At 52.3% G+C, this 27,557-nt stretch overlaps 8 protein-coding genes across 8 annotated transcripts; 3 read left to right on the top strand and 5 right to left on the bottom strand.

Annotated features, from left to right (window-relative positions):
* Positions 1 to 530: 530 nt before the first annotated feature.
* Positions 531 to 3,582, bottom strand: AUEXF2481DRAFT_546489 (uncharacterized protein). The gene is made up of 3 exons (XM_013491070.1): positions 1,759 to 3,582; positions 1,041 to 1,704; positions 531 to 986 (listed from the first exon to the last, which is right to left on the bottom strand). Exons 1-3 carry the CDS (start codon positions 3,458 to 3,460, stop codon positions 809 to 811), a joined length of 2,544 nt encoding a protein of 847 aa, XP_013346524.1. The 5' UTR covers positions 3,461 to 3,582; the 3' UTR covers positions 531 to 808.
* AUEXF2481DRAFT_545127 (uncharacterized protein) lies at positions 3,583 to 5,119 on the bottom strand. The gene has a single exon (XM_013491069.1). It carries the CDS (start codon positions 4,924 to 4,926, stop codon positions 3,706 to 3,708), a length of 1,221 nt encoding a protein of 406 aa, XP_013346523.1. The 5' UTR covers positions 4,927 to 5,119; the 3' UTR covers positions 3,583 to 3,705.
* A 213-nt stretch (positions 5,120 to 5,332) lies between these two features.
* AUEXF2481DRAFT_63325 (uncharacterized protein) lies at positions 5,333 to 8,518 on the bottom strand (the record flags this gene model as incomplete). Its single annotated transcript, XM_013490976.1, has 1 exon — positions 5,333 to 8,518. The coding sequence occupies one exon, from the start codon at positions 8,516 to 8,518 to the stop codon at positions 5,333 to 5,335; it is 3,186 nt and encodes a 1,061-aa protein (XP_013346430.1).
* Positions 8,519 to 9,989: 1,471 nt separating this feature from the next.
* Positions 9,990 to 13,560, top strand: AUEXF2481DRAFT_77723 (uncharacterized protein). The gene is made up of 2 exons (XM_013490995.1): positions 9,990 to 10,322; positions 10,375 to 13,560. The coding sequence occupies exons 1-2, from the start codon at positions 10,095 to 10,097 to the stop codon at positions 13,393 to 13,395; spliced, it is 3,249 nt and encodes a 1,082-aa protein (XP_013346449.1). The 5' UTR covers positions 9,990 to 10,094; the 3' UTR covers positions 13,396 to 13,560.
* Positions 13,561 to 15,320: 1,760 nt separating this feature from the next.
* AUEXF2481DRAFT_27153 (uncharacterized protein) lies at positions 15,321 to 18,047 on the top strand (the record flags this gene model as incomplete). The annotated part of the gene is made up of 5 exons (XM_013490792.1): positions 15,321 to 15,491; positions 15,548 to 15,871; positions 15,926 to 16,337; positions 16,394 to 16,954; positions 17,008 to 18,047. 5 exons carry the CDS (start codon positions 15,321 to 15,323, stop codon positions 18,045 to 18,047), a joined length of 2,508 nt encoding a protein of 835 aa, XP_013346246.1.
* A 1,605-nt stretch (positions 18,048 to 19,652) lies between these two features.
* Positions 19,653 to 23,660, bottom strand: AUEXF2481DRAFT_77721 (uncharacterized protein; the record flags this gene model as incomplete). Its single annotated transcript, XM_013490994.1, has 1 exon — positions 19,653 to 23,660. The coding sequence occupies one exon, from the start codon at positions 23,658 to 23,660 to the stop codon at positions 19,653 to 19,655; it is 4,008 nt and encodes a 1,335-aa protein (XP_013346448.1).
* A 792-nt stretch (positions 23,661 to 24,452) lies between these two features.
* Positions 24,453 to 25,226, bottom strand: AUEXF2481DRAFT_2725 (uncharacterized protein; the record flags this gene model as incomplete). Its single annotated transcript, XM_013490684.1, has 3 exons — positions 24,453 to 24,507; positions 24,564 to 25,096; positions 25,152 to 25,226. The coding sequence occupies 3 exons, from the start codon at positions 25,224 to 25,226 to the stop codon at positions 24,453 to 24,455; spliced, it is 663 nt and encodes a 220-aa protein (XP_013346138.1).
* Positions 25,227 to 26,054: 828 nt separating this feature from the next.
* On the top strand, positions 26,055 to 27,484 carry AUEXF2481DRAFT_547143 (uncharacterized protein). The gene has a single exon (XM_013491068.1). It carries the CDS (start codon positions 26,271 to 26,273, stop codon positions 27,444 to 27,446), a length of 1,176 nt encoding a protein of 391 aa, XP_013346522.1. The 5' UTR covers positions 26,055 to 26,270; the 3' UTR covers positions 27,447 to 27,484.
* The last annotated feature ends 73 nt before the right edge of the window (positions 27,485 to 27,557 follow it).

Below are 27,557 nucleotides of genomic sequence, written 5' to 3'. Positions count from 1 at the left end.
TGATGTCTTTTTGAAGACATGATTTTGGTTTGAAAATGTCTGGTAATAGACAATTGGGGGATTGATGCAGTGTGACTGTACATCCAACCGGAGCTCTGGATTTTGACCCCCCGAGTTGCAAGTTTTCAGTATGACCCTGACTCTAGTTTTCGTGATCACGACAACACATCTGCAACACGTCCATATACTGTCAATAATACCAATCAGACTATTCCTATTATTGGTGAGATGAGCCAGAATGTACTTCAACATCTCGTTCTTTGTCTATCAGGGGCCCTAGGGCAATACATTCATGGACATTGAAAATCATCATTTCGTGCCAATGCTTTTTGTGTCAACCACCAAGACGAAGCACCAGACCAGACGCCAACCAGAGCACGCGCAGCAAGTTTTTTCTCAAACGAAAGTTGCCTGCGGACTATTCGCTTGCCTGATGAGGACCAAGAGGAGTCGACCATGCCTGTGAAATGAAGAGCGTAAAAGAGATGGGTACCCAAGCTATTAACTAAGGTATTCACGCCCCAATGCCCGCGTCCCGTATACGCTCGGTATCACCCAACAATCTCCACCCATATGGCTCGCAACCTTCTCCAATTCACGAGGCGGTATATCAGAACACAAGACACGAAAAGGGGAGCAATCGATATGGGATATAAAATACATGCGTTTTGGTTCATAGAGCTAGAGAGAGGAAGCCGAAAGACCGTGGGTATCAAAACTAAGGAAAAAGGAAAGCCATGGGGCACAAGGAGTAGTATCTCTCACTCAAACAAGATCAACGTCCGTGATAAGCTCACGAACAGCAAGCTCACCACCTGCCGCCATTTGCAGCGGCATCGGGTGGGATCTGGAAAGCATCGGCACCATCGCCAAAGAAACTCGTGTACAAGTCGCCAGAAAAGTCCAAGCCCGAAAGTGCCACATCAATGGCTTGTTCAAAATCTAATCCCTGAGTCCACTCGGTACCAGCAATCTGCTTGGCAAAGCTGGGGTCAAGCATGTTGGCATAGGCAGAAGCGTCGTTTGCGGACATGACTTGCTGGTTGACAGAGTTTGGAGTAGACATGACTGTAGGAGCATAGGTTGCTGGGTTGCTGTAAGCGTCGCTTTGAGAGCGAGAGGTCTGGTTGGGTGCTTCATGGGACGGGTATTGTGACGCTGGTGCGTAGGGAGAGTCGAAGCCCCAGTTGGCGCGCTGGTTTGACTGATCTGCACCTGCAGTAGCAGCCTCGCTCAACACACGCAGACTGTCGTTGTCGCGCGAAGAGACGCGTTGAGGTTGAGCACCACGAGCATTGGCTTCCTTCTCGATACCGTTGGGGTGAGATGAAATCCACTCACGGAGAAGACTGAGGATCTGGTGTGCCTTCTGGAAGGCTTTCTGAGAGCTGCCTTGAGACAGCGCAACGAAGCAGTGATACACACGTTCCAGGAACTCAGGAGCTCTGATGTCTTCTGGCTTGATGACCTTGCCGAGCTCCGAACCTGGGTATGTTGCGGCGACATGCATCTTGATCAAGACAACGAGAGCGTAAACAATGCGTACAAAGTACAGAAGCGCGGGAAGGGTAGACACGACCTCAGGACCAAAGTCACAGAAAGTTCCGATGACACTGTGACACGCGGTGAGACAGGCTTCGATTGAGGTCATCTGCTTTTGGCTCAGTGTCTCGGAGAAGTGACTGCCAGATTTGAGACTTCCTTCTGTAGATGATTGTCAGCACGTAGAAATTGCACATAAGAAGAGCGGGCACATACCACTGAAGGGAACCTTGAAGTCGTCGGTGTTGTGATTGACGTGCAGACCAATCTCGTGAAGGTACAGAGATGTGACGTGTCTGTAGAACATGAGGTTGGGAAGCTTCAGATGAGGTGGGAGGTCCTGCTCCCACTGGTCGAGCTTCTTCTGGAGCACTTCCAGGGTGTACGCAATCTTTGGATCCAGGATGGAGATCGAGGCAGTCGAGTCCTCCATGGCGAACGACACGGAAATTTCATCGCAGATGCGCTGAATCTTGATGTGCTGTGTAAACAAGGCATCGGTGGGAGCAGCATCGGCCGAGGTTTCTAGGATGTCGACGCATTCCTGCATGTAGTTGGACCATCGCAAGAGATTAGGACGACGCAAGACCTGTGAGACACTGGCCGAAGTATAGTAGCAAGTCAACCATGCTCTTCGCGACTCAATGGTGTCTGAGTCGACCAGTTGACTGCCGGGACCAGGAGGCAGGTCTGCACCGGCACCACCAAAGCCACGCTTGACCTTGTTCGGGTTGAAGCGCTTTCCTAGACCAACGTCGAGAGACATGACGACAGCCATGTGGATGAGCATGTAGAAGTTTGCCTGGGCAGGACGGTCTGGAGGCTTGTGCCAGAGGAAGGCAACCTGAAGACCCTGGATGATTTCAAGACTCTTCAGACCCTTGCGAATGACGGCAGTAGCTAGCACGTCGAAGACTTCGTCGGTAAGAGCATCCTGAACCTCGATGTCCACAAATCTGAAGCACGCAGCAGCCGTGATGCACAGGAACAGGATGGGCTTGTTCTCGAGCATCCACTCGGGAGTGGCATCTGAGGGGAGCACGATGGCTGGGAACTCTGGGACCAGACGGTCTCTGAAGTGGACGAAGATTGTGCAGGCCGAGTTCCAGTCGATGATCTGGCGAACGCGTTGCTTTACGTATTCTCCAAAGTCGACGTAGACGGTGTGGTACGCGGGTCGGTAGGGGTCATCAACTCGTCTGCGCTTGCGACGGTCGTCGGTGTCGTAGTCGGCGTCCTGGAGAGGCGGCTCGTGTTTGTTGACGGGGTCGTAGGTGGGCTGAGGATACGGGTCTGGCTGGAGGGGTGGCTGAAGCGGGAGGTGTGGGTGCTGCTGCTGTTGGTGGAGGACCTGGGTGAGGGCGTCAATCTTCTTCTCGAGCTCGGCAACGCGCGTGTCGGCCTTCTTCTGGCGGCGCCTGCTAGGCTGCGTGACGATACACTGGCGACCGGCTTTGGCACAGCGCTTGCATGGCTGTCCGCTGTTGTCCATGTCGCAGCGCACTTTCAGACCGCGACAGGCCTCGCAGGCTCTCGAGCGTTTGGCATCGGCGGCGAGCATGGCAGCGCCTCCAGGGCTCATGTCAACCATGTCGGCGCCGACAGCGCTGCCGCGTCGGTCGCCATCGTCGTCGCTGGGCGAGTGGCCGGGCGGGAGAGCTGCGGCGTATCCATAGTAGGGCTGCGAGACATCCTGGGCCTGTTGAGCAGTCTGCGCGGCCGCGGCCTCTCTGTACAGCTTGATCTGAGAGTCGGAACGCGCGAGCGCCGGCGCGGGATACGGAGCAGGTTGATGCCGCGATGGTGCTTGAGCCACTTGTGCTTGAGCTGCTTGCGCTTGCGCCTGTGCCTGGGCCTGGTACGCTGCCTGAACGGCGTCACTGGCTTCTAGCCGCGGATCGATGGGTTGCGCGCTCATGGTGCTGGATTCGCTATGGCTATTCTTTTACGAGAACGAGACGCGTCTTGGGCCAAAACCTGCTGACTGGAAGGAACAGTGCACGGTCCACATGCTCCTAGCTCTTTTGCGCCTGCCCAATTCGCCATCACCACATCTTCCATCTCAACTCTGCACCCATGTAGTGAATTCTTTGAATTCGATAGACTAGGTAGGTAGCTCGAAATGAAAGGGTACAGTACATCGATCCAATCTCATCGTGTCCCTCAATCATGCAATTGGTGTGTTGGACACGTGCCTCGGCCTCGGGTTTCCATCCATCCTTTGATGCATGCTCGATGGAACTTGCACAGGCACTCCAACCTGCCCATCTCGACACCCTCCTCGAACTCTTCGAAGCAGATCACACACTCTTGTGCCTGTCCTTCTTCGTCAAAGCAGTCCTTTTCAGTCGCATGATATATTAGCATGCGATGTCTCGCCGTGTTCGCCCCCAGCATAGACGCTGCTCGTTGAGGTATACTGCCAACGGGCACAGTCTCTGTCTCTCCGGTCCCCGCTTCTGCTGGCGTCTCTACATGACTGGGTCCTGCTAGATGACTTGAAATGCAAAACTCGACGTGTCGTTCACGCTCCTCGCTCGTGCCACTGCTGTCACTCGTGCCGAAGGGATGCGCTCTGGTACCACAAACAGGGCACTCATCTTCTTCACTCAGCGCCTCCTGGGTTCGCGGCTGCTGCGCTCGAGTTTGTGCCTCCTGGGCGGCTGCAATGTTCGTCGTCGTGTAGGAAGTCGAGCGGTATCGTGACCTTGATGAATGTGCCGTATCATTGTCTGAACGAGTGCGGAGCCCTTGAGTCGATGACCTTGGTCTCTGCGGCACACTGTTCAGAGCTTGATATCTCGCTGTATGTAAATGCGGTCGATAAGAGGCCCGTCTTTCTGCTGGCTGAGGGGCCGTAGCCGTGAACTCGCTCAAACTTCGAGCATTGTGAGGCGCAGATTGACACGTAGTCTGACCAGATTCTGATGTATTCAATGATCCAAACATCCTAGCAAAACTTATTCCTTGCGTGGTCCCTTCATTGGCAGCAAAAGTCTGTGCACGTGACCGAGTTGTCGGTGGCGGTGATATCTGTTCTTCCTGCTGCTGAGGTGGTGGTCCATAATTGGGATCGGGCACACATGGGTTACAGACCCGGACAGTCTCGCCGCCGCCCAGGGCCGGATTTTCGGAGTAGTCGGAAGATCCTGTATTGCTCCGGCTCCTAGTATTATCATCGAGGTTCAGTGCTTCTTCCGGAGGGTGTACAATATATTGGCGAGGTATCGTGATGCGGTGGGGCGAACAAGGCCCGCATACAAGTCTCCCGCATCTTCTACAGTGATGTCTTCGGTTGAGAAAGGTAAAGGCATTCCCGCATATCGAGCATGCTGAGAGCTCATCGTCCGGCTGCCATCGCGGAACCACAACCTCATCAGTCATGTTTGCGTTGGAACTTAGAAGTCTAAGCACAAGGGACGCAGATATTTACAACCAGCGAAACATCAAGAAAGTTGGATGATGGAGATAGAGGCAAGCGTAGGTAGTGGTCGAGGGCTGGCCTAAGATGCCAAGTCGGGCTTATCTCATGAATCCCGAGGCTTGACCGCTCGTCACAAGCGCATGCACAGTGTGTGTGTGTGTGATTGTAAAAAGATATGGTCCCGACCATTGAATAAACAATATACCGAGTGAGCGCCGCGCTAGCTAGACTATGTACATGCGACCGTCTGTTTGTCGCCCTTGATTTTTTGCCTCCACTAACTCCATCAATACCACATCTTTCCTGAAGGAAATGAGGAAGCAGAAACCCACACTGTCAATCAAACGACGACAAGAAATACAGGAATCAGCGAGGTGCGTACCGTGATTCCATGCTCATAGTGCGATCACTGGTCACTATTTCCGCCGTACTTCCTTCACCAACACCCGCGCTTTGAAACACACTGTCGCCTGTCATACGCTGTTGTACCGTGCCCATACTCGTGGGTCTTCCACTGTTACCGACGTGGAAAAGGTGACGAGGCGGTGGTGATGTCGGAAAATAATCCTTAGCAGCCGCGCTCGAGGGCGCCCTGACTGGGTGGTCGACTTGATCGAAATTGATGCTACCAGCTCGAGAGATCGGTCGAAGATAGGGCGGTGATGAGGGTCGTATGTCTGAAATTTCGCTCTCTGTGTCCGACTCTTCAACTTCCATGTTATTCCAAGTTCCACCTAGACGGCTGCCCATGTCACCATATCCCTCGGGACTGTAAGATCTGCGGGCGCCTGCTGCTGATTGTGGATCGGGCGAGTCCTTGTATGGCAAGTAGTTCATAGGTGGTGAAGTCTGCAACTCTTGTCCTTCCTCATCCTCGATGGGCTCTCGAGTCATGTTGCCGGGCACACGAGAGCTGCGGACCACCTCAAACCCTTTGCCTTGATCTTTTCGCTTTCCACCAACAAGACGCTGAAACCATGTGGTTGCGGATGAGACAGGGCCTACAGGATCCGCAGGCCCAGTTTTGAGCTTTCTGGCGGGTGCATTCGAGAGAGCTGGGCCCCTAACACCATAGTAGTAGTCAACTTCTCTCACAGCATAGTCAGTCCTCTCACGAGGAGTCAGATCCGCCAAGTCCGGATCTGAAGCGCCTCGGTGTTGAGTACGCAGATAAGGAGGCGCGACTGAGCTACCTTCACCTAAATCGTCAACAGCTAGTGTATGATCTGGAGAATCCAGGTATGGCAGCCTATTCCAGTCGCCACTCGTCGAGTGTCGACTTCTAGCGCCGGGTGTGTATGGATCATTGGTGTTCCGACGCGGACGAGGCGCTCGGTAGTAGGGGTCGGAGAGAGGTTGTTCTGTCTTGATACCCAACACTGGACGCTTGCCAGGATTGGCAAGCACGGCGGCAGTGCCGCTAGATTGAGGGACTGCGCTGTAAGGCGTCGTTGGCGTTTCCACGGTGGGAGTGTAGCCATACTCGGATTGAGCGAACTGATCAAAACCGCCACTAGCACGATTATCAGGTAAATGCTGACTAAGCATCATCTGGGAGCTGGCAGACATGCTTCTCGATCGTCCTCCCATAAGGTTGAGCGATTTGGCGTCCGAGTCGTTGGCTAAGATAGCGGCATCAGACATCATGCTACCAGGTCTGTTTGCTTGCCTACCTGGTTGTCGCTTGCGAAGCTGACGCCAACCGAACGATATCAGGCCTCCTCGTTGTGCGCCGTGTTGAGGATCACCTCCAGCACCTGCCATGCGAGCAAAGACTTCAAGAAGAGTCTGTAAGGCGTTCATGAAGAAACCAAAGATGAGGACTATGCCATGGATGAGAAGGATGGCATAGCCGATCCAGCCCTTCGGCGCCTCGGTGACGCCGAGGGATGGCACAAAGGCGACCATGAGGAGAACGGTAGCGAGTCTTGCTGAAGCGAAAAAGGTGTGGTAGGCGTTCATATGGGTCGGAGAATGGAAGGGGCGGAATGCATGAAGTGTTAGTATAAGGATGACTTCGCAAATGGCCATGATGACTAATTGTGCAATTCCAGAAGGCTGCACTGCGCCGATGGCGATACCCCGAATGAAGGTAAGGATGGCGGGAACGAGGGCGAAGGGAGCCGCCTCATCAGAATAAGTGTTATAAAGTGGACCGTAGAGCAAGACGGTTGGGAGGTCGTCGAAGAGGTAAGCACGTGGCTTTGTGCGAAAGATCAGGTTGAGGATCCACAGTGCGAGGGCTATGATGGAGAGGAGAAGAATGACAGCCATGGCGACGACAGAAGGAGGTGAGCGGCGAGCGACTATCAGCTGAAACATGGAGATAGCAACGACGGGCAGCAGGAAGTAATTGAACAAGATGCGCACCACCATACCTCCGCTCAAGGGCGTATTTTTCTGTCGAAGATCCTCTTCCTGTGTGTTCGAGAGCAGGCGAAGTACCCAGCGCACAAGAAATGCTAGTTGGCAAAGGAGGACAGCAGCGACGGAAACGACCAGTAGCCAGACGGCCATACACGCCCAGATGTCGCGGACGGCCGTCATGCCTACCAGCTGGCTCATACGAGTCATGCCGTAGGTTCCATTAGTGATGTAGATGCCATCCTGAAGAGACATGGTTCCCTGTCCGTGAGAGACGTAGCTCGTGTTGAAAAGCAGAGCAGACCAGCTTGCCTGCTTTGTGACGGGGGCATAGTAGCCAGGGTAATTGAGACTAAGGGCACCCGTCAAGAAGATGAATTGTATGTACTGCAAACAGTCACCGAAGCCAGGAGTCACCAGGCGCAGCAGATCCTGATCACGGCCGTAGTTTGTGGTCCATTTGAAGGGATCGGTGGAGCCCCATGGCGAGTATATGGCAGCCGCAGCGGTCGCAATGGCGACGAGTATGAGGATGGCGACGGGCAAGTAGGTCAAGAGACCGGACAGGGTGTGGCCGAGCGCTGGAGTGATGTTTGCCGAGATGCAAGCAATGTCTGGAGCGCCGGCGTCGCCAGACTTTGCGCTGATGGTGGTGGCGATGGTAGCGAAGGCGTACGGGCTGTAGAAGTCGTGGCTGACGGTGAAGGCCGAGAGCTCGTAGGGGTTGGAGGCGTTGGCGAAGAAGGACGGGGTCAAGGGACATTCGGAGTTGAGAGTCGAGTTGCAGAAGCGGCTGGGCTCGGCCTCGTAAGCATCGAAGGTGAGGACTTGGTAGCGCTGGAAGAGCGTCGAGTACCTGTTGTTGGAGGGAGAAATATCAACAATCTTGCCAAAGCTGTCGTCTGCATTCTGCCACAATGGATCGTCGGGCGGCGGGTAGCTGCCTTGGGTTGCCTGGCCGCTGACATTGCCGTAGATGGTCAAGTTGAGATTGTGACTCGAGGCCGAAGTGTTGAAGCGGACGTCGACAAACAGCGGCACGAACTGCAGGTGCAGCGGGTTCGAGTTGCGGATGTTCTGGTCCAGGCAATTGTCGAAGTTGATAAAGGCGGCCGACACGTGCGAGGGCAGGGCCGACAGAGCAGCGACGCCGACGGCCAGGGCAGACTGGAGAGGCGGAAGTCGCATCGCGGAGGCTCAGGCTCAGGCTCAGGCTCAGGCTCAGGCTCAGGCTCAGGTCTGGTCCACGAGCATGCGTGAGCAAAGGGCGCCCGTCTCACGGCGGCATAGATCTATGTTTGTAGTCGCGACAGGGAAGGATGAGGATCTTTCCAACGTCTGACAATCCCGAGGTTGGGAAGAGCGTTTTCCTGCTCGACCGAAGGCTGGTGTAGCAGCTGTGGCCGTGTCTGACCAAGTCGATGTGTCTTGGTCTTTTGCTTCTAAGATCTCTTGTTTGGATGCGAAACGACACAGCCCCTGTGCTTTTCGACAACCGTCGACTTCTTACCTGGAATTGCTCAAGTCCTCGAACATGATCGACCCGGCCAAGTCGTCCCGAAATAGTACAGGATGCCAGCCCCACGGACCACTCCTTCTCTATGACGATTTCGTGCCGCTTCTCGCCCGTTTCTCGAAGCTCAGTCCGAGGAGGAGAAAGTGTGTGCTCCATCACTTGTTTTCGATACGACGTGCACGATAAGATGCCCATGGCACGATTGTTTCTTATTGGGACCCCTTGTCCTCGGTGCTGCAGCACAGCTTAGATAACGTCCTCTTGGCCAGTCATTCTCTGTGCTTCACGAGCACAATCTCACACACAAACATCTGTGATGCAGATCGGCTCGGGCTTGATCTCAAATGCCAGAAAGTAGTCACACGGCCGAGCGATCAATCCGAGCGCAAGGTGTGACCAGGGGATGCACCCTCCCAACGTTGCAACAAGCTTGCACGCAGTTTATATAAACTTCATATTCAGTCGCGGAAGCATCTTCATCCAGAGCTTACAGGTGGTATGACGGCCACCTCGTCCCCATGATTGATGAGCATATCAGCGTCAGCCTCGACGTCTACGTACTCGAGATTCACAGTAAGAGCACAGCTGTGCAGAATGTTCTGTTTGATTTTAGGGTGCATGGTCTCGAGGTGGTCAAACAAGTCCGAGAGCTTCATGGGTGCTGGAAGAAGATCGGATGATTTGTTGGTAAAGGATGCAGCAGAGGCAAAGTACAGGATACTGAAGTTGGCGGCTGAAAGAGTGAAGGTGGACATAGTTCTAGCTTTTGCAAAGTCAGTATTGGATCGTACTTGAGATTGCGCATGGGATAGACAGAAGTGGTGCGAGGGGAGGAGGTAATCAGACACAAGAGTTTCTCATCGTATAGGCCCCGGAGGACGCTAAGATAATACATGCTATTTTTTCTTGACTCATCATATGGAATGGGACATTGTGCAGCAAACAGAAAAAGATGGACTAACCTTGGTGGAATTGTTTGGTGAAGGAAGAAAGAAAAGAAACAGAATTCAGGCTTCGTCGGTGGAAGAGGTGCAATTGGCTTTGACCAGGTCGGCCAGCAAAAGACCGACATTCAAGTCCGTGCTCCATATTTTTGGTCGGCATTGGATCATCGAGCATGTGAAGATTCAAGAAACAACTTTCAACATTGCCACTGCTCTGCTTCGCTGCTGCCTGTCTTCACGAGAACAATCCAGATACAAATTTGACAAAAGAGAAAGCTCACTCGTATTTGGTAGAAGCATCAAAATGCTCAGTCTTCGCAGCGATGCGGCAAGACGGCGTCCGGAGCTGGCCAGAATGTGCTGGAGTTGCGCCTTGAAACAAACCACACGGCGCCCTGCCTCGACTCGACCTTCTTCTGCCTCCTCAGCTTCCTCTTCTTTCTCCTTATCCCCACGTAGCCGGCTGTCAGCAAGAGCGAACAGCCCTTCGATCCAGAGAAATACCAGAGCTCTCTTCTCCTCACACTCAAGGGTATCACCTTCCTTGCTCCTCTCGCCAATACCCTTTACTAACACCCTCACAGCCCCAAGACCGCTTAAATCTCGATCACGTAGACTCAGATCCGCCCGTATACAACCCGACCATAGAAGCTCTCGACCAACTAGATCCCCCCAACAAGCCTCGAAGTGGCGGCATACGAGATCAACTGCGAAAATGGCACGACGAGCATGGCCACCAGAAGTCCGCTATCAACAACGACAGCGAATACGACGTCAATGAGCGAGGCGAGACGTCGAACAACTTTACTCGCTTGGGCGATGTCGACAACTTCCGTCGTCCTGAGGAAAGCCTCGAGGACCAACGCGACGACAATTCTCAATTGCTACACGCTCGAACGAGCGACCTGGAAGATTGGGATCCGCAACACCGTTTCTTACGCACAGGTGACTTGGTCCTCCTCGACTTCCCTCGCAGTGAAAGAGAACCCATTCTAGCCATCTTCGTACGAAGAGTCGGCCAACCTCTGCAGTCTCAATTCTACACTGTTCATGGCAAGTGGATTCATGCTACCGAGAGACACATCCAGCACACTGTCTTGTCCTTCGTATCTCCGGAACTTGTACAGCCAATTGTTTCCTATCTTCCTGACCACGGCCTCACCGAGGAACTCCTGGACAGGGCCCAGATGTTCGATCTTAGCGTACCCAGAGAGATTTCTGCTCCTTTGGTGACCAAAATGCTCGAGTTTCAGCGGAAAAGCGAACAGATCTACCGTGACAATGCAACGACTCTCGACAGTGCTCACCATTCACTAGCTCATCCTACCGATCTCAAATTTGGTACGCTTGAGCTCATCGCTTCCAGGCTTCTGGGAACAGAAAAGGATAAACCCATTTCACAGGAGGCCATCTACGCCGTTCGCAGAGCTCTGACGCGAGCAGGCTTTGCCTTTGGCCATGACCGTAGAAGTCATCGTCTCACAGGCTTCATTCAGATCCGCTCGAAAGAACAGGTCGCAAATGTCGAGAGGATTCGCAACTGGGTTAGATCATGGCAAGATGATCTGGCTATCTTTGCAGCCGGAAAGTCCTCAGGTCACCAGTTCTCCCCTGCTGCACAACACGTCGTCAACTTCATCCACAAGTCACAGTCGCTCATCCAAGAAAGCCGGCAGCGCCGTGACTTCACATCGAACGGCCGTCTAGGAAATAGCAAGAAGCGATTCTCCATCTCCGATCAGGACGTCGTACAATACGAATACAGCATCGAGTTTGATGAGCAAGACCGCGAGTTGATCAAGTTCATGGAAGCTTGGGCATGCTCTGGCATGTTGCTGGGTCTTCCTCGTGTAGAGGCTCTACCTCCTCTGATCCTCCAAGCAACTGGCATGTACGAGGAGCTCGCGTTGAACCCCAAAGCCGGCTTTACGTTCTTGCAAGAGATCGGTGTCTTGACGCCTCACGAGAATCGAGTCCGCTTCGACAACCACCTGCTCTTGCCTTCTTCGCAACACTCTAAGCCTCTCGAGAAACTGATGACCAAAGTAAATAATATGGTCGCGGAGCCCAACTTTGTGGACTCGATGGCACATCTGCGTAAGGACTGGGGCAATCTGCCCGTCTTCTGTATCGACGGTGAGGGTGCTCATGAGATTGATGACGGTGTTTCATATGAAGACGCCGGTGAAGGCGAACACTGGATTCATATACACATTGCCAATCCGACCGCGTTCTTCGACCAGGACAATGCTCTTGCAAAAATGGCACGCCACATGACCGAGACCATCTATATGCCGGAACGTGCTTTCGTCATGTTGCCAAGATGGTCGACCCGCAAGCATTTCAGCTTGAAGGCCGAACGTCCTTGTCTGACGTTCAGCGCAAAGCTGAATTCTCAAGGTCACATTATCGAGCAGAAGATTCAGCCTGGCTTCATTCGGAATGTAAAGTTCATCACTCCGACTGAAGCCGCGCGGGTCGTCGGCGTTGGAAGTGGTGCAAAGCCGGATGTCGTCCTGACAGTTGGCGGTGAGCCCCCCCGCCGTAAACCAAGGAAGACTGCCGACCATTTGCTCGAACATGAGATCGAAGTATTGAAGAAATTGCAGATGCTCGCCGAAAAGCGTCAAGCAATGCGTCGTGGGGCCGGAGGTCTGTTCCTCGACACCGCCCAGCCCGACTTCAGCATCTGGCAACAGAACAGCTACGCTGGACTGGGTTGGGAACATCCCTCCAGGAACAGAGCACGTTTCGTGGAAGGCGATCCGATTATTGAGTATCGCACGAAAGAATTAGTGTCTTGGTTCTCCTCGGGCACGGGAGTCTCTGATATTCTTGTCCGTGAATGCATGCTTCTAGCATGCGAGATTGGAGCATCATGGTGTGCGGAACGTAACATACCGGTCATCTACCGAGGCACAGTGGAAAGTCCGGATGGCAAGAACCCTAAGGAATTTCATGACCGCGTTCTGGTACCTGCCACAGAAAAGAACGGTGGCGAAACACCTATGCATCTCGCTATCGAATATCTTCGAAACTCTGGTTCCACCATCCTTGCGACCAAACCCTTGCACCACCGCGTTCTTGGTATACCGACTTACAGCAAGGCTACATCGCCGCTTCGTAGATACGGTGATATGATTCTACACTGGCAGGTTGAAGCGGCGTTGCGTGAGGAGGCGAAAGCAGGAGGTCAACTTGACTTTAGTGGCGGCAACCACAAACTGCTACCTTTTTCGGAAACTGCTCTGAAGTCGATCTCGAGTGGCCTACAACCTCGTGAGGCCATGATTCGCCGTACTACTGATTATGCCGAAAATCACTGGCTGGCTACACTTTTCTTCCGCGCCCATTACTACAAGGAATGCGAGCTGCCAGCTACATTCCAAGCTTACTTTCATATGACGCCCAGTGCCAAAAACTCAGAATTCCCAGTTGTCATCAAGGAATACAGCTGTCCGGCCACTGCGGCCAAGCCGGATGCCTATGGTCTTGGACACGCTCAAGCTGGTGACACTTGGGAATGTGCCATTGAAGAAATCGACGTCTTCTCGCGAAAGATTTTGCTCAGACCTGTACGTTTGGTTGACCGCTGGGAGGGATAGACTTGTCGGGACAAGGTCATGTGCAGATATGAATGTTGAAACAATGCTAAGTGGAGCCGCTTACGCGAATAATTACTTGGCCGTTCCCAAAGTCACCTGATAGAACTCCTTTTCTCACTGCTATCTCGCTGTGCCTATACTGCAGTTGAAACAACGACGTTGCGCCTCTTTTGTTCATTCGATGACAGGGCTAGATTCCAAGTAGATCATTGGCTTAAGACAGCGCGCAGCACGTCCCCACCTAAATCCTTCGCGCTTCACGATACTCCTCAGGTACGGCGCTGGTTCCGCATATAACGGCATGGCAATTTGAATCTGTGCTGTGCGAAAAGATCACGTGTATTCGACTGCATTGGCGTCTGGCAGCCAGGAGCGCAGCGGGAGTACGCCGTCATCCGATTCAAGCCACCAGCTTGATTGAGTCTCCTCTGGTAGAAGCCACGAATTATGCTCGTCCCACAAAGTATTTCTTTGCTGCTCAATGGCACTGGAATCAACCAATTCGCTGACATGTATTGAACCGATCTGAGATGACTGCACCTTGATCTCATGGCAGACCGATCAACCCGAGCATATCCATGGCAAACGGACGTGCGAACGATGCCCGTTGATGTAGCCAACCCAAACGGGACTGGGTCCCTAAGCCAACCTGCTTGCGCCGGAAAAGGAGCCGACTATTGGATACTTGAGTGGTTCACGCATCAATTAGTCACGACCTTGACCTATCAGAGGAGACCAAGATCTCTCCCTTTCCATGTCGCTGCTGCATACGCAAGCCAGACATCTCGCGATACTCCATGACATAAAGGTGAGCCAAGACGCAAAGCTTCTGTCACCAATCAGCACATGTTATTGCCTGCGCTTAGTTCAGATGTACAACCAGACACTCTCTTGACTAATGCACCTTTGCATCTCCTTGACTAGGGGCTGTCAATATCTCGCAACCACGCCGGTCGTAACCAAATCTCAACCACTCGAAGGAGCCGAATCTCTGTGGCCTTCTGAGCCCGTAGAAAGAAGCAATTGCCGCTTAAGCAACACGGGCTGGCCACATGGTGTTTTCTACCTACGGTGTAAACCCCGTCCCAGGTCTCGAAATCCACTAGGACACGCCGAAAGGCTATTTAGACTGGCCAACCGGTCGAGCCGGCTTGGTCGCTGGGCTCTAACCTTCGGTCAGGGCCGAAAGTGTATCGCAGATTAACTCTCTCGAGCAACACTCACACTGTACATCCAGGTCTGTCAACTCTGAGGTCGTGAAAACTGATTATTGCCTGTCAAGTGGCGTTGTCAAGCGAAGAGTGGTGACGTCTCAGGGCCGTTCGCTTACCGTGGACTTGGATGTGACCCTTACTACTCCTCATCGAGTCCCGATCTGTAGGAACACGGCGCTATTGTGCATGACTGTAACGGGTCTAGGCTTCACGATCATAATGTACCCTAATCACAATCATCACAAGCTCATGATTTGTCCGCCTGCCTGCCGGTATCTTCAATGGTCTCTGAGCACCCATACAACATACAAGACCACATTGCTTCGAGGCGGAATCCAGGTGGGAAAGTCGAAAAACTTCCTCTACTTCTGTTGTATCAGTTCCAGAATACTTCCCCAGATTTCCTACTTCCTGAACGACTGACAGGTGTGGCTTGGAGTTTTAAGCTTAGGATACCCGGCATCAGGTTCAAATCACTGCGTTGCCCAAAATTGGGGATGTGTGGGCCTCACCACGGGGACCAATGGCGCATTCTCCTTAAGCAGCCTTAGCTCCGTCGTTCAAAAGCATAGATCAAACTTTCCGTTGCGTCGTTTCAAGCTGACTTCCCGCTACAGCGTCTGTGTCCACGTAGAAGGTGCTTTGACACGCATGGCCTCTTGGCCATGTTAAGAATCGAAGGCCCTCAGCTCAAGTTATGATCCACTCATGATGGAGAACGCAAGTCCCTGGGACATACAGGGAATATCAGCCAACACTCAAGCCCAACAGATCTTTTCGTCGTCGTCGCGACCGGATCTTGCCTCTGAGAATAAGCTCAAGAAGCAAACACAACCCCGCCAACTCCTGAGTTGCACCAAATGTCGGGAACGCAAAGTAAAAGTATGTTTTGCCCATCTCACATTAAACACATGTCAAAACTAAGCTCAATGTAATAGTGCGACCGCACAAAGCCATGCTCTGCTTGTTGTGCCAGAGGCCTGCCGAAAGATTGCCACTTTGTTCTTGGAGAGGGCGCTGAATTTGGGCCAATACAGCAATCAATCGAACTCCGAAGATTGAGAGCTGAGAATCAGAGGCTTAAGGAGCGTCTTTTGGCAGGCAGAACTTCGCTCTCCGAGGAGAGTGAAACGGAGGAAGGCTCGTCGTACGAGAAGACAATCACTGGGCGACGGTCGAGTCGTCAGCGGCGATTTCGTGCCGACGACCAAACTGACAGCATCTACTTTGGATCCCCAGCACTGGCAAGTGTAATGACTGACGTGAGTAACAAGCACATCACGAACTGTCACGCCCTTGATTGATCTATGCCCTAGTTTGCCAATTTGCAGATGGATCCAAAATCGCTATCGCATGCCATGCCTCGAGCATCAGACATGTATGCAACCCAAGACGCCATGTATCCGTTTCCAACGCTATGGCCTGCCATGTCTCGTACTCAAGGCTTGTTACAATGCCTGCCCTCACACGACAAACTCTTCCTCTACCTAGAGTCTTTTAGCAAAAAAGCCCAAGGGTTCGCCTTTCCTTACGTACCTGAAGAACTAACACAACGAGAAGTCGAAAAATTTCTCGAAAACATTGAAGAGAATGCAGAAAGGGTCCCGGATCTACTCGCCCTCATGTTCGCCGCTCTAGCTCTTGGAGTGCAACTCGAAACGTTCGACGGTCAACAAGTGGTGCAGACAAGTGACTCTCAGAACAACGGTCGTAAGGGCGAGATATTCTGTAAGCTTGTATCGGTCTTTTAACTTCTCTTCAAACACTGACTTTGATCTCATCAGCTGTGGCTGCAATGCAGGCTCTCCGCTTAGCGTCCTTTACTAGTCGTCCTACCCTGAGAGGCATCCAAGCAATGACCATGCTCGCTCCTTACCTCACGAATACTGGACGATTCCTCGATGCCTGGTCTATGTCAGGTCTGACGATTCGTCTAGCTCATTCCATTGGCTTGCATCGTAACCCTCGCTTTCTCGATCCAACGCCTTCGCTTCGAGAGTCCACAGTACGCAAGGAACTCTGGTGGTGGTTATTACATATGGACCAGGAGTACTCCATGATTCTGGGTCGACCTCTGGGCATCTCTGGTATTGGAGATTGTCCTCCTCCTGAGCCCCTGACAACGGATCCAGTAGCGTTACGTTTGAGTGAGTTTTTTGACCAGCTCACGATACACGGTCGACAAATACTGAGCAGCAACCAACTCTCTGACTCGAAGATTGACATGTACACGGATCGTCTAATTTCACTGTGGGACACAATGCCAGATTCTCTCCAATTCAACAAATCATGGATAAAAGAAGAAACAGAATTGCCAGACTGGCCAATGGAGACGAGGGCAGCAAGTAAGAGAGTCGTGACCCGATCGAAAGCCTCAGACTGCTGACATATATTCAAGTATCTTACTGTAGTATACACAACTACATCATCCTCCTGAACCGACAACGCATCGAGAACAATCGGAGTGTTCCTGAGTATCGTCCACGATCACCGAGATCGCGTCAATTCAGCGCTGTTCCCGAATTCTTTCTCCAAACCACATCGCACACTTCTTCACCATCTCCTACGATACCAAGAGGTAGACCGCTGGTTATAGACTCTTGTCTAGCGTTATTGGACGCCTTTCTGTTTTTCTACAAGCGCGTCCCGTCGGCACTCGTTGACTGGACCATTGGCCAACAAGCTTTCAATGCCTGCATGATACTATTGCTTGATGGTATCGACAGCGATAGCATTGCAAATATCGGAAGAGTGGAAACAGCATACAGCATATTCGTCGAAATGGACAAGGCCGGGATGCACCAACTTACTGGACTAGCCACATCCCGCATAGCTCAAGGTCTCGACCAGCTGAAACAGGCATTCGAGGCACATAAGATGTCGATCAATACGGAGGCCATCTCCCCTATGAATTTGCAGCACAGTCACAACGGAACTCCCGAGAATCCTTTTGACAGGAGCATGGATCAAAGGCTCCGTTCCCACGGCTTCTCGCAGGATTCCGTGATGGGAGCAACAGGAATGTTCCTGCTTGAGGATCATGGTCTTCAGACCAATTTGGTTCGAACAGAAGCGTCTGGGTCGCTGAACGGCGCATCTGCTCCAAAAGTCACAGTTGCGCCTGCTCCGGATCAACAAAGCTTCGGTGGAAACTTGATGCAACGCACGACCTTACTGGAGCCGCGACGAGACTCGGCACATCCATTGGGATCTGTACCTGCTCACCTCCATCCTTCAATACCAGTGATACTTCTACACCATCATCCCATGCACGTCCAGTACTTATCTGGCCTGCAGCCCATGCCGACTTGGAACCATGCCGGGAGCTGGCAACAACACAATACCCAACAACAGCAACAAAGGACATTCGCGCAGCCATCGGCACAAGGAGGACACCACGGACAAATAAACCAGCAGGAACAACATCGTCATCAATAGCACCAATCAGAGACGACTTTGACATACAGAATAGTCACAGTGTCTCACACAGCCACCAATTAATCATAAAAGTAAATCTCCAAAAGAATCAATGCTCAATCAGAAAACTCTTGCCACAACTCATAGCAATCGAAGATCGAGCGTCTTCTTCCAACATCAAAACCTGCAGACACACACAACGTGAAGTCCACATAAACCCTCAAATCTAGCTTCTGTCACTTTTGCAAATCCCGAACTCTAATAGTGAACCCTGCCATTTGCTCTCGCAAATCCCGAAAAACCATTCACTCCAGTGCTTGGAGCAACGTCAGATCTCCATGGTGTCTCCGAGTCATCTTGGGTCGTGACTCGTTGGAGAGGCAAGGTAAAGCGACCACAAAGACCAGAGCAGACGCTGAATGTCATCTCTTTCCCCTCGCCTTCGCACCGAACATATTTTTGTTCTTTCCTCCAAGCTATGTCCAACGGTTCAACAACGATGATCTAGTCAAAACAAGAACAGAGCAGGCTAAAATGAGCGAGGAACATGTCACTATCCTCCTTCTAGAAAGTCCGTAAAACGTGGCACGAGCCTCCAAACGCTAGACCTTGCATCGGCGCGTTTGTCCGCCTCCGATGGATTGTCAGCCTTATGGCTCGTTCCTTTTTTCGAGTTGTATAAGCTTTTTTTTTTGGTTCTAGTTTGAGCCTCATTTTGGTATAGTGGGATTTTTGTCTCCAACGTTCTCACTTCCGGGAGACTTGGTGGGTCGGGATATCGAATGCGGGTTTGCAATAGTCAGCAGTGAGAGTTGACATCGCATCCCAGATCTTCATTTTTTGTGTCTCGAACAAGAAGTTGCAATGTGGCAGTGGACTCCCGGTTGTCGCAAGCCTCGATCGATGAAAGCGCCGTGGTGACGGATGAGTAGATATACTTGGCTGAAAGGCCTTCTGTAAACGCCGCAAGGACAACATTTCCAGAGCTACGGAGAATGATCAAGAGTGTCGAGAGAAACGATGCAAGAGCTCAAAGCACGAACGCCTGACACATAGGGGAGAAGCTACGTACGATTGAAACTTGACAAGCCAGATTGAAAGGGCAATCACGGCCCAATTGATCGAAGCACGAATAAACAAGGAAAGATGCACCAGAAGATATGAGGATGTAAGGAAAGAACGTGAGGGCAACACGAGAAACCTCAACCATGCACCGGACTCAGATACACGGAACCAAGAAGGAACGATGAAGCTAAGTCGAGGGTTTAGCCAGATACAGTACACACAAAGATTCATTCATCCGCACCTCACCACAAGACTTCAGACAACTCAACATCACCATATCAAGGAGTATGAAAATTTTTGATAAACGACGAAATCATGCACTGTGAACTATCGAAAGATTCGCATGTACTGTCATGCTGCTAACGCTTCGCTACTTCCTCTCAGGCCGAGGTGCCTGACCCAAAAGAACAAAAACAAACCAAGTGGAAAACTCATCATGAAGGACAAGGCTATAAACTAATCGTGGTTAACATACAAGCGTGTAAAAGTTTGGGTCTGTCTCGCCTAAACAACAAAAATAATTTATTGCGACGGGATTCATATTGATCAATCAATTTGATCCTATCCACTTCCATTTTCTCCACCAGTCTTGTGGCGGAATATCATGCGTCTCGTGCCGCCGACCTTGCCCATGTCTGACCAAGCGACGCGGTCGGTCTCGCTCTTCTTTCTCTCTACACTGCTAGCCTGTTTGGCTCGGCTCATCATCTCTTCTACCCAGCGAGCCTTCTGCTCGTCGAGTTCGCGGTTGCCACGTGAATGCTTGACCGAGGGACCTGCGAGACCGATGTCTTGCCCAGACCATGAGGACGGAGAAGCATTCAAAAAGGTGTCTGCAGTTGAGGGACGGGAGGAACTCTTCACAGAGCCAGTAGGAGTATGGTAAGCACTGTTGCGAGTAGTGGTAGGTGTGAGGTCAATCGGTTGGGTGGTTGCAGAAGGACTGCTGTATAGCATGTCCACTGGCATCGGGGCCCCTGCAGCACCGAAGGATGAACGGCTGCGGAAACTCATACTGCTGTCCGGACGGTCGAGAACGCTTCCAGGCCTGCTGAGAGGTGTTCGAGTCTTTGCACCGCCACCAACACGTGTGCCACCCACTTCCAACTTACCGTCACTAAAGGTACGATGGCCGTGGTGCTCCGCATACTGGCGCAAGTATTCGCCCAGGTCGGCCCAGCCGCCGCCCACGCGTACCATACAGCGTTCACCCTCGCCCACCAGGCGAACGTACAACTTGATTGGCTGCTCTTTGCCTTCTTGTGTGAGGTAATACATCTTGCCGTCTGCGTCGGTCGTGGTTGATCTTCGGGAGGTCATTTCAGATTGAACGGCCGATAAAGTGAGACCGGTGCGAGAAGGTTTGCCCGACACCGCAGGACGCGGTCTAGGTGGCCCAGTGGCAGTGCTCGGCGCAGGAGACAAATCACGAGAAGGTAACGAGAGCGAAGGCTTGAAAGCAATTCTAGAAGGCAGAGTATTGAGGACACGACTGACGTGACGATCCAACTGTTCAGCGTTGGACGTGTTGCGCGTATGTCCCTTCCTGGCCGTTTCTGGCTGGGAAATGCTGCGATTGGTCTCCGAAGCCTTAGGTGTAGCCTCTGGTTCTACGACATAGCGGCGTTTATGGACCTCTAGATCCAGAGGCGGAGGTTTGACTGCCCCTATCGGTTTACCAGCGGCGCTCCTCTCTGTATCTGAACGCATCATAGGCGGTGGTAGACCAAAAGCAGGGGGCTCGCCACCAAGATCGTCTTGAGATGACATATCATCGTGCATAATCTCGAATGATGCCTCTTTGGTTACCTTAGGTGAGGAGATACTAGATCGTCTCGGCATATCGGGGATCTCGATGGTGTTCAACTCTGAGCGAGGATGATTCTCAATAGAGGTGACGGATGCCCGTTTGATCATTGAACGCCTCTTCTCGTAGGTGGGTTCATCGTCCCGTTCGTCAGAAACTTCATTGCCCTCCTCATGTCCCGCGCCCATGGAGCTAAAATTGGTCCAAGAGGTACTGCTCCCAGCGGATGGCGATATCCTGCTCCCAGGCGAAGTCTGCACCTGCTTAGCTCTGAAATAGCCTGCAGCTGAGGCATCTTGTACTTCGGGGGTCGCATCGAACGATCCTGGTGTTGGAAGCTCAGTAATCGGCTCAAACGACAGGCTCGTTGTGCTAGGTCTGGACATGTGCCGTGGTCTCTGACTACCAGGAGATGATGAACCGCTACGAGGTCTGTGATGACCGATGCTACTGAGCATGGTGTCATCAATAAGGGGTTCCTTTGACTTGGACCGTTTGTGTCTGAACATCTTCTCGAAAGGATTGCTTTCTTGCGATGGTGGTCGAGATTTGGTCTGCGGCGTTCCAGGTAGAGAGTCGACGAACATCTTTTCGAACACATCAGAATCCATTGGGTCTTTTGGTGTGGATGTCTCATCATCGTGTATCATAACGGGCAAGGGCCAGTTCTCTGGGAACTCTACCCTCGCAGGCGAGTTCCAGTTCGAATCAAGTGTCGACTTGCTGTTCTCGGACGAGAGGAAGTAATCTTGATCTATCTCTGGAGTGACATAAGCGTCCATTGGCCGTTGATGATCTTGAGGAACATTCATCTGTGCGGGTTGAGAGACAGCGCTCGTGACTGCAGCCTGCTCTGAGCCAAAGCTATGCCTTGTCATTGATGACGATGAGGAGTGAGCGAGATGTGACGATTGCGTGACACTGCTCAGATCAGGTTGAGCAGGTGTCGTCAGAGATGCCGAGCGATGAAAATGGCGGAAGCCCTCATGACTCTTGATTCCCAACCCGAGACCTTTACGATTACTTGCTCGACTCGAGGTGGAGCTAGTCCTCGAATGGTTGGATGTAGTATTTGCAGCATTATTGGTCTTATTGAAGAGCTTTGTGAATGCCATGGAAGCATGCTCAAAGGGACGGACAGGACTATTGACAGATTTTTGCAGCGATTGAGTACGCTCAATACCTCCATTGAGGAAGGCAGCGCGAGCACGAACACCACTCATGGCGGGAGAAGTCTGCTCTACGGTGGGCGGGGAAGAGGCAGCAATAGAGGTGGATGGAGAACCAAGCTCGGGCGTTGGTGCGATCGAGAGTGAAGGACTGGAAGCGGCCTCACTGTGTTGCACAACGATGGGTACATGGCGGGAGCGCGAAGTGCTCGGCGGCAATGACTTCAAGCTGCCGGCTCGATGAAGAGAATCGGTAGTTGACACAGCTGGCTGAGCATTGTCAGATGTGGAGGCGGGTGCCTTCAGTACATCTTTGGGTACACTATCGCTCTCCATGTCTGAAGTCTCATCCACATCGTGTAAGAAGGCAGAGCCCGTCCCTAAGATGGGGCTCTCAACCGGCTGGAAAACAACATGCTCGTCGTTTCGCTTCGCGGACTCTGATATTCCATTCGCTGTCTCCAGGCTGGTGCTAGGACCAATGACCGGAGACGAGATCAGTTCTGGAGCGGCATGAACAACGGTAGAGTCTTCGTGATCTGAAGAGTCAACGGACGAAGAGACAACCTCGCGAGTGATGACAGCGGCAGGAGCTTGTTTCTTGACGGCAGGCACATGTAGAGGCATGTTCTGAGCAATAATGTGACGGTCGGTCTGGGTAAGCCATTCGCTGTAGCTCAGCTCGAGAGATTCAAAAGTATCGATCCAGGAATCTGGGAGAGTCTCTTCTCTTCCTTCGAGATCATCCAACATGGAGTCGAGTCGGCCGCCGACTTTGCCCATGCGAGACTCCAACTGTTCTTGAAGAGCTTGGAAGGCGTCACGCGTAGTGGATGGGTCGTGTGTCTCGCGCAGACAGCGAGTCATGTCAAGCCATGCATTGTCGAGATCAGATCTGAATTGATCTAGGCCCTTGAGATAACCAGGCACCTTGCGCAACAAAGACACACGCATGGACCAGGTGTTGAGCAGACGATCGAGACGTGAGAGATAGGGTAGGGCACGCAGAATGGTTGCAGTGATGAGAGCGGTGAAGTCGTCGAGGTGTTCGTAGTGGTCGTAATTGGACGTCTTTGGCTGGACATGTTGGGAGAGGACATAGTGCTTCAGCTCGTCAACGTCCTGGTCGAACAGGCTTTCGCGGATCTCTTGGATGCGCTGTTCGAATGCAAGCACCTGGCTTTCGCGCAGACTGCCCCAGTATGGACCCTCGACGGCGGCGGCGGCGTGTGCTGGGGGCTCAAAGGAATCGGACCATGGCCAATGTTGCAACTCATTATGCCAGAGTTTGATGTCCTTGCACGTCTGTGCTATTCTGATTCCAAATGCTCTTTCTGAAGTCGATGCTTTCTCGATCAAGCCTACCAAGGCTGCCTGGCTCTTGCTCTCTTCGCTCCCGGGTTCCGAGGTGAAAGCTTTCAGTGTACGCGTCGGTGACAGATCGCGGCCTAGGGGATCGTATGACTGTGAGTGGTTGCGTCTGTGTCGCGAGGGCGAAGGAGATCGTGATTGCGAGGGTGAAGCAGAAGCGCTCGAGTAGACCCTCGCCGGCGCTGCGAATCGCGGGGGATCGATGGCCGGGTTTCGCGCCATTTTGCTTTCTCGCTCTTGTTTGTATTGAATGGAGTTTGGAGACGTTCAATCGATCATATCGACTGGGTCTTCATGACTGTCGGACTCTTGTAGCAGTGGCCGCACTCCAGACAGACGATGTGTTGGATCACTATGAAACAGAGACAAACCAATTGTGAGACATGGACCAATGTCTCTTCTCAATTACACCGCCGGCGCATCAATGAGCAGGTGAGCGAGAACAGCAGATGATGTACGAGTACGACCAGATGCAAAACGTCGTATATGGACTAGGTACCGACATGTACTTTCGGCATCTACTGATCGTCCTCAGAGAGTGCACTTTTGAGATCATGGCTTGGCTTGGCGCCTCTTCTCAATCTATCATCATCCCTCTATCTCTACAGTCCAACGCTAACGTGTCGCCGTTTTGCTGCACGCTGATATCCAACCTCTTACCAAACGGCGCCCACAAGAACACGCGTTTGCCGCGTTCGATATCTGGTGCGACCAAAGAGTCTTGCCTCCCTGCCTGCCACCTCGGCTTGAGATCAGCACGCCGTCGACTCCGCATTTGGGCGCTCGCATCCTTCCAACTTCCCGCGATCCCAATCCTACCACCTAGCGACTTGCGAGCTGTGAAAAGGGGTGCGTGTGGTTGGCTCAACAGATTGTTAAACCAGCCAATAGAATAAAATATACCGACGGACATCGCAGACATTCTCGAGTGCATTGAGTCCTGGAAAAGCTCTGCGTGACAGAAGCACAAAAGAATGCGATGACCCCACAATCTTATCGACCATTACCTACCTATCAATGCTTTTGCTTGTCCTTCTCTGCTCTCTTCTTCCGGATCATGTTGTCAAACCTGCCGTAGTTTTAGCCAAATCTCGAACCAGATGTCCAAGGCCTATTTGCACTCACCTGTTGTACGAGCCTACGCCTTCGATAAAGGTGGTGGCCAACCACAGCCACCAGGTCCGACTTCGAATGTAGACATTGTGCTTTCTCAGCCGTCCGCGTGCCATGGCTACCGTCTCTGCTGTGTGTACGACAAGCATGAAGTACCAGATGTATGGCTGTATCCTCCAACAAAATTTGGCGAAATGTTCGGGAGCCAGGCCTGAGATGATGCTGCCCTGTTCGAAATTACTCCTCGAGCTGAAGACCACAAAGGTGGTCAACACTATGATGAAGCCCGCGAGATAAGGTCCTTTTGGCGGCAGAAACTCCTTGACAGTGATGTCGCTCCGGCCAAGCGCCTCGACGCAATCTTTGTCCATCTGTACCAGTCGTTCTCGAGCCTCTCGGAAGGAGGTCATCGGAGGCTCTAAAGGAGTCCTGTATCTCAGACCAGCACACTCGAAAGCAATGTGCTCAAGCGATGCATCGGTAATTTTGCCAGTCCATGCCTGGTAGCCTGGAAGGTGGTGATAGTGTTCAAGATATCGAACGACCTGTGGTAACACTCCATGAGTTTGCGTATATAGCGCAGCGCTCGAGTGGACTTACCGAGTCATGGTGGTCTGCATTCATATGAGATATGATACGGGTCTTTGCCGCCTCATCTTTGGACTGGTCACTCATGTTGTCTCTGTGGCTAGATGTCGTCCCTAGGTCAAGAACGATGTTGTCTTCAACGTATGTTGCCTGCCTCGTAGGATCCCGATGACCAGATGATCAAGCCTAGCCGCGCCTGACTTTGTATGTCTCCCGATGGCCAAAAGTCGTGACGCTTTGGGAAGTTGCCCTGCAAGAAACACCCACGCATATTACAAATGCTCACAGATGTTTTTCTGGAATCACGACATCATGTTGCTAGATGTCTCTTTGAGGCAGCCCAGTTACAGACGTGAGCTGTAGACACAGTTCACTCCCCTGTGCTTCATGGAGGCCTCACATATCACCGAGAAGTCGTTTCCGATCGATGTATACCTAGACGGCATTCAGAGAAAGCGGTCGCGCAACAAGCCGAAGACCACAATAATACGTAGCCCGCCCGGTGTCGAGGACGAACTATGTGTTGCCGTCACGCCGTGTCAAGACTACGACGACGCGAATTTGAGACATCCTTCTCAACTTGTCCGCTCGATCTCGATGACCTTGATCACGAAAAACACTGTCGATCTGCGCTCTAGTCCACCGTAAACTTGACACCTGAGGCGCTTCACGGCCTGTCACCGCTCCCAAGATTCCTTCCACAAACATCATATCATCATCGTCGCTCTCCGCGCTCACAGCAAGCGAGCTCGCCGGAACGTTGAGTGCCGGTTGCCAATGCACAGACGGAGTTCGATCGCGACGCCTCAACATGTGTGGCTGGCCCTGACACTTCCCGTGAGTTGCAACTCTAAGCGAACATTATGCATTGGCTCACGCGCGATCAGCACGCCTGCATGCTGAGGTGCCCACTTCAGTCCTCGAGAAATGTGGCTGGTGAGCCAATGTTACGTCAAAGGACCGCCCTTGGACATTCATGCGGGTTTGAAACCTGCTCGGATGTCAAGGGTGCTGCCAGTTTTCTAAGTATCAGCCGGCCTTTTCCATTCTCTTCATCTCTTCCTCCTTACAAGCACTACATACACCCAGACCACACATCTCACACCAAATCTATCTTCGCAAACCCCTATCATGTCGGACAAGCAAGCCTCTGCCGGAGCCGAAGGTGGTGCCAGTGCTCCCGAAAGAAAGAAGCCACAGAAGCTGGGCCAGAAGAAACCTCAGCAGCAACAGCCCACCCCCGACCAATCGGAAGGAGATGGTGGTGCTGAGGCCGAAGCAAGCGCCGACGTTGAAGCAGATGCCAGTGCCAACGCCGATGGAGAAGAAGAAGCCGAGCCGGAACCTCAGCAACAAAAGTCACGTCAAGCATCTCAATCTCGCAGACGCCAGAGCCGTGGTCGTGGCCGTCGCGGACAAGACAGCGACACAGAATCTGTTGCTAGAAGCGATGCATCTGCGAACGGTGGACGTCGCCAACGTCAACGTCAGAAGAAGCAAGGCGGCGGCGGCGGTGGTGGTCCTCTGGACGACATCACCGAAAATGTTCCTGGAGGTGACGCAATTGGTGGAGCTGGCGAGATGGTTCAAAATACCGCTGGTCAGGCCGTCAACCAAGTTGGAAACACCGCGGGTAAGGCTCTCGGCGGTTTGACAGGAGGTCAGAAGCAAGGCGGTGGTGAGGAAGAGGACGACGGTGGTAAGGGTGAACAATTGCGTCTGAGACTCGAGCTTAACCTGGACATTGAGATTCAGCTTAAGGCTAAGATTCACGGTGACCTGACTCTCGGATTGCTGTACGTATATCGCCGCACTTCCCTTCTCAATGGAGCTGACAATCCACCAGTAACTAAAACCATTGCTGCCACGCATACGCCGAAAGTGCGGACGACCAATGCTGAAACGACATTTATAATGGGATACCATGGAGTTCTGGTCTTTGTTGGATTACCATCTGTTCATCTTGTTTCATTCCCTGTATTCTGTAAAGTTAGATCAAAAACGACGAGAGGACCTTTGAGCCACACAAGACTGTTCTGTCGACGGAGATGTGATTATGCTTCTAGAGCACAAGTGATACAAGGCAAGCGTCTTCTCGCTTTGCATATCCTCTCTGCTCACCTATCGTGGATGCCCGATCCCGAGGTATCAGTCTACTTGAAGACCTGCACATGCTGCCTGAGGTATCTTCGTATTCGTGTCATGTTCGTTCAGTCGGATCACCATAGAGCTCGCTTCACCGTCAGTACCCTGACGTCGACGTGTCAGCTAGTGAGGCGCAGTGCCTTGATCATGAATAGTGTTTGAGCGGTCTCGCGAAATTTCCTTCTGCAAATTGCCCTAGACGTGGTCGCCTTGATTTCTCCACATGGGAGCCACTTTTACGTTGACCTAGCCGTTTTGTCGAGCCACACTTCG

This window comes from Aureobasidium subglaciale, assembly GCF_000721755.1.
Source record: "Aureobasidium subglaciale EXF-2481 unplaced genomic scaffold scaffold_4, whole genome shotgun sequence".
Lineage (NCBI taxonomy): Eukaryota > Fungi > Ascomycota > Dothideomycetes > Dothideales > Saccotheciaceae > Aureobasidium > Aureobasidium subglaciale.
This window is presented reverse-complemented; position numbering and strand designations above follow the sequence as displayed.

Excerpts from the sequence above, each read along its gene's own strand:
- AUEXF2481DRAFT_546489 (XM_013491070.1), bottom strand. The coding sequence starts at position 3,460 with ATGAGCGCGCAACCCATCGATCCGCGGCTAGAAGCCAGTGACGCCGTT. Across the intron at positions 1,705-1,758 it reads CTTCAAGGTTCCCTTCAGTG|AAGGAAGTCTCAAATCTGGC; the intron begins GTATGTGCCCGC and ends AATCATCTACAG. Across the intron at positions 987-1,040 it reads ACTCCAAACTCTGTCAACCA|CTTTGCCAAGCAGATTGCTG; the intron begins GCAAGTCATGTC and ends GCTTGACCCCAG.
- AUEXF2481DRAFT_77723 (XM_013490995.1), top strand. The coding sequence starts at position 10,095 with ATGCTCAGTCTTCGCAGCGATGCGGCAAGACGGCGTCCGGAGCTGGCC. Across the intron at positions 10,323-10,374 it reads TCTTCTCCTCACACTCAAGG|CCCCAAGACCGCTTAAATCT; the intron begins GTATCACCTTCC and ends ACACCCTCACAG.
- AUEXF2481DRAFT_547143 (XM_013491068.1), top strand. The coding sequence starts at position 26,271 with ATGTCGGACAAGCAAGCCTCTGCCGGAGCCGAAGGTGGTGCCAGTGCT.
- AUEXF2481DRAFT_545127 (XM_013491069.1), bottom strand. The coding sequence starts at position 4,926 with ATGACTGATGAGGTTGTGGTTCCGCGATGGCAGCCGGACGATGAGCTC.